This window comes from Portunus trituberculatus, chromosome 2 (assembly GCF_017591435.1).
Source record: "Portunus trituberculatus isolate SZX2019 chromosome 2, ASM1759143v1, whole genome shotgun sequence".
In the NCBI taxonomy this organism is placed as follows: domain Eukaryota; kingdom Metazoa; phylum Arthropoda; class Malacostraca; order Decapoda; family Portunidae; genus Portunus; species Portunus trituberculatus.
In genome coordinates this window covers 5,262,407-5,267,406 of record NC_059256.1, presented here as the reverse complement: position 1 = coordinate 5,267,406, position 5,000 = coordinate 5,262,407, and the positions used below count along the sequence as shown (strand labels likewise).

General features: G+C 39.0%; 1 protein-coding gene across 1 annotated transcript in view; it reads left to right on the top strand.

Annotated features, from left to right (window-relative positions):
- LOC123503474 overlaps positions 1 to 5,000 on the top strand; it is a 130,658-nt gene that overhangs the window by 81,098 nt on the left and 44,560 nt on the right. Inside the window, 3 exon segments of the mRNA XM_045253268.1 lie at positions 1,172 to 1,358; positions 2,703 to 2,925; positions 3,640 to 3,745. Coding sequence (XP_045109203.1) covers positions 1,172 to 1,358; positions 2,703 to 2,925; positions 3,640 to 3,745 — 516 coding nt within the window.

Below are 5,000 nucleotides of genomic sequence, written 5' to 3'. Positions count from 1 at the left end.
GAAAAACACACAAACCAACTTACAAAAATCCACAGAAATATAAAATAATACCTTTTTTCTAGCATCCCTAACACCTTCCTAACACCCTTCCTAACTAACCACCCTAACACCCTTGCTAACTAACCTAATCAAACCATACTAACAAAAAAAACACACAAACTTACAAAAAAAACAAATAAAAAAAAATTACACCACCTTCCTAACACCCTTCCTAACTAACCACCTTCCTAACACCCCCTCAAGGTTCCTTACTTACAAAAATCCACAGAAATATAAAATAATACCTTTTTTCTAGCACCCCTAACACCTTCCTAACACCCTTCCTAACTAACCACCCCTAACACCCTTACTAACTAACCTAATCAAACCATACTAACAAAAAAAAACTTACAAAAAAAAATAAAAAAAAATTGCACCACCTTCCTAACACCCTTCCTAACTAACCACCTTCCTAACACCCCCTCAAGGTTCCCTACTTACAAAAATCCACAGAAATATAAAATAATATCTTTTTTCTAGCATCCCTAACACCTTCCTAACACCCTTCCTAACTAACCACCCCTAACACCCTTACTAACTAACCTAATCAAACCATACTAACAAAAAAAAACTTACAAAAAAAAAATTAAAAAAAAATTACACCACCTTCCTAACACCCTTCCTAACTAACCACCTTCCTAACACCCCCTCAAGGTTCCTTACTTACAAAAATCCACAGAAATATAAAATAATATCTTTTTTCTAGCATCCCTAACACCTTCCTAACACCCTTCCTAACTAACCACCCCTAACACCCTTACTAACTAACCTAATCAAACCATACTAACAAAAAAAAACTTACAAACTTACAAAAAAAAATAAAAAAAAATTACACCACCTTCCTAACACTTCCTAACTAACCACCTTCCTAACACCGCCTCAAGGTTCCTTACTTACAAAAATCCACAGAAATATAAAATAATATCTTTTTTCTAGCATCCCTAACACCTTCCTAACACCCTTCCTAACTAACCACCCCTAACACCCTTCCTAACTAACCACCCCTAACACCCTTACTAACTAACCTAATCAAACCATACTAACAAAAAAAAAACTTACAAAAAAAATAAAAAAATTACACCACCTTCCTAACACCCTTCCTAACTAACCACCTTCCTAACACCCCCTCAAGGTTCCTGCTGGACGGGCTGACGGACATAATCTTCGTGGTGGACATCCTAGTACAGTTCCGGACGGGGTATCTAGAGCAAGGTTTGATAGTGTATGACTTCAAGAAGCTGGCCAGGCACTACATGCAGTCTAGAAGCTTCCTGTTGGACCTGGTGTCTCTGTTGCCTCTGGATGTCCTACAGCTGCTGGTACGTGAGATTAAGGCTGTCTGTTGCTTTCTGTCTACTCTACTAACGGAACTCTTTGTTTTGTTAAGGGTACGTAGAGATTAAGGTTGTTGTAGGGTGTCTGTTGCTTTCTGTCTTCTCTACTAACGGAGGCTTCTTGTGTTTTTCTTCTGGTTTCCTCTCCATTCCATATTTTAGTTATCCTTTCTTTCTGTTGCTTTCTGTCCACTCTACGAACGGAATTTTTTTTAAGGGTACGTAGAGATTAATGCTGTTTTAGTGTGTTTGTTGCTTTCTGTCCACTCTACGAACGGAATTTTTTTTAAGGGTATGTAGAGATTAAGGCTGTTTTAGTGTGTTTGTTGCTTTCTGTCCACTCTACGAACGGAATTTTTTTTAAGGGTATGTAGAGATTAAGGCTGTTTTAGTGTGTCTGTTGCTTTCTGTCTACTCTACCAACGGAGGCTTCTTGTGTTTTTCTTCTGGTTTCCTCTCCATTCCATATTTTAGTTATCCTTTCTTTCTGTTGCTTTCTGTCCACTCTACGAACGGAATTTTTTTTAAGGGTACGTAGAGATTAATGCTGTTTTAGTGTGTGGTTGTTGCTTTCTGTCCACTCTACGAACGGAATTTTTTTTAAGGGTACGTAGAGATTAAGGCTGTTTTAGTGTGTTTGTTGCTTTCTGTCCACTCTACGAACGGAAGTCTTTTTTTTTAAGGGTACGTGGAGATTAAGGCTGTTCTAGGGTGTCTTACCTTCTGTCTATTCTACCAACGGAATTTTTTAAGGGTACATGCAGATTAAAGCTGTTCTAGAGTGGCAGTTACTTTCTGTCTACTCTACCAACAGATTTTTTTTTTTAAGTATTAACTAAATATTAAGGCTGTCCACTCCACAGGTTTGAGGAATTGTTCCCACTACCACCTATAACTACCACTACAACCCCTATTAGGGAAGGAAGGTGGTTCTATGGTGTTAGGAACGTGGTTTGTGAATTTTAGAGAGAAAGAAGATATTTTGGGATGTTTTGGGGGGTGTTTGTGGAAGTAATTGGGTTTTGTGTTAGGAAGGTGGTTCTAACACCACCTATAACTACCACTACAATCCTTATTACCCACTCTAACACCGCCCATAACTACCACTACAATCTCCATTACCTTTACCCCTTTTACCATCCCTAACACCACCTATAACTACCACTACCACTCCTAACTCTACTACAACCTACATTACCATCCCTAAGACTACTAGAATCCACACTAGCATCTATAACCGCCACCACCACCACCACCACCACCCTTAACACCTATAACTCCATTACCACCCCTAACACCACCATTAACACCCCTAACACCCCATTTCAGATCGGCACACATCCCATCATACGGTTTCCTCGGTTCGTGAAGGTGTACCGTGTATATAACTACTACTACATGGTGGAGTCGAGAACGTTGTACCCTAACATGTGGCGCGTTGTTAACTTGATCCACATACTGCTGCTACTGGCCCACTGGTTCGGCTGCTTCTACTACATGCTCTCTGAGGCCGAGCACTTCAGAGGGGACTGGACCTACCCCTACCATCACGGTTAGGAAGGTGGTTCTGTGGTGTTAGGAACGTGGTCTGTAAATTTTAGAGAGAAAGAAGTTGATATTTTGGGGATGTTTTGGGGGTGTTTGTGGAAGTAATTGGGTTTTGTGTTAGGAAGGTGGTTCTATGGGGTTAGGAACGTGGTCTGTGGGTTTTTGAAGTGAAAGAAGGCGTTTTTTTTAGGGTGTTAGGAGTGTGGTTTGTGGAGGTAATTGGGTTTTGTGTTAGGAAGGTGATTCTACGGTGTTAGGAACGTGGTCTGTGGATTTTAGAGAGAAAGAAACTGATTTAGGGTTTTCTGAGTGTGTTATGAGTGTGGTTTGAAGAATTAGTTGGAGTTTTGTGTTAGTAAGGTGGCTCTAGATTGTTAGGAACGTGGGCTGTGGATTTCAGGGAGAGTGAAAGTGTTTTTAGGAGGTTTGGGGTGTTGTGAGTAAAGTTTAAGAGGATAAAAGGTGTTAGGAATGTGGTTTGAGCTTAATAACAGGGATTTAAGAGTTAGGAATGTGGGTTTGGGTGTTTAATTGGTGGTTTTACTGTTATAATGATGTTAGGAACGTTTTTGAGAGTTAAGAATGTTATTTGCAGTTTAAAAGATTGTTAGGAATGTAGTCTGACAATTTAAATACCTTCCTAACTCTTCCAAACATACTTGTCACTCAAAAAACACTTATCTCCCACTATAACTACCTTCCTAACTCATTTTTGCAGACTCGGCCTTCAAAACACTGTCCCGGAAGTACCTTGGGTCAGTGTACTGGTCCACCCTGACCCTAACTACCATAGGAGACCTGCCCACGCCAGAGACCAACAAGCAGTGAGTGTGCCACCTTCCTAACTGCTCATAACTACCTTACTAACCTTTAACTATGCTTAATAATCACCTAACTAAACTTTACTACTTTTTAATAATTTGTCTGTCGCATTCACTACCTTCCTAACCTGCCATTGAATGTTCCTAATTGCTCCTAACCGCTTTACTAATCCTTAACTATGCTCAATAATCACTAACTATTCTTAATCATTTACCTAATTCCTTCACAACCTTCCTAACAACTCAAACTGCCGTTCAGTGTTCCTAACTGCTCCTAACAGCTAACCTAACCTAACTACACCTAGCTGTTTTAATTATCTTTGTAATTAACAACCTTCCTAACAACTCTATTTGTCATTGAGTGTTCCTAACTGTTCCTAACCACCTTACTAATCCACTACTACACCTAACTACTATCTAACTCTTTAATTACCTTCCTAACAGCCCTTAATTGTCCCTAACTGTCATTGAGTGTTCCTAACTGCTCCCAAATACCCTTATTAGCCCTTGACTATACTTAAATTTTGCCTTCCTAACTCATATTTACCAGATGTCACCTTCCTAACTCGTTAATTCTCGTTTTCTTTTGCAGAATATAATGATGATGTCCCTAACTTAATATTCTAAAATCAAATAAACATTCCTAACTTTTTTTATGATTTCCGTTCCTAATTCATTACTATTTCTGCCTTCCTAACTTACTTTGTGTATCTTGTTTATGGAAATGTATTTTGTTCCTAACTGAGTCACATTCTTAACTCCCTTCCTAACTTAAAATCGTGTGTTGTATTTCATCTTTTGGTAACTAACTCCAATCTCCTCTCATAACTGCCTTCCTAACTTAATAAGAATTGTGTATCTAATTTCACTTTCCTAACTTAACTTTTTTTCATTCCTAACTTCGATTGTCTAATTCCATCCCGATGTCTTAATTGCCTTCCTAACTTGAGATCCCGCATTCATAACTTGACTGTGTAGATTTGTTCCACCTTCCTAACTGTCTTTAACCTCCTCATTTCTTAAAGTTCCTAATATGCCCATCCAACCTTCCTAACTTCCTGACCTAAGCACGCGTCTCTTTCTACCACCTATAACTATAACCACCTTCCTAACTCAAGAACCCAATATAACTTTCTACGATCCTTTCCTAACCTGGTTACTAAAATGCCTGTCCAACCTTCCTAACTGTCTATAACATCCCTCGTTTCTTTCATATGTCCATCCAACGTTACTAACTACCTTCCTAACCTACCCTAAC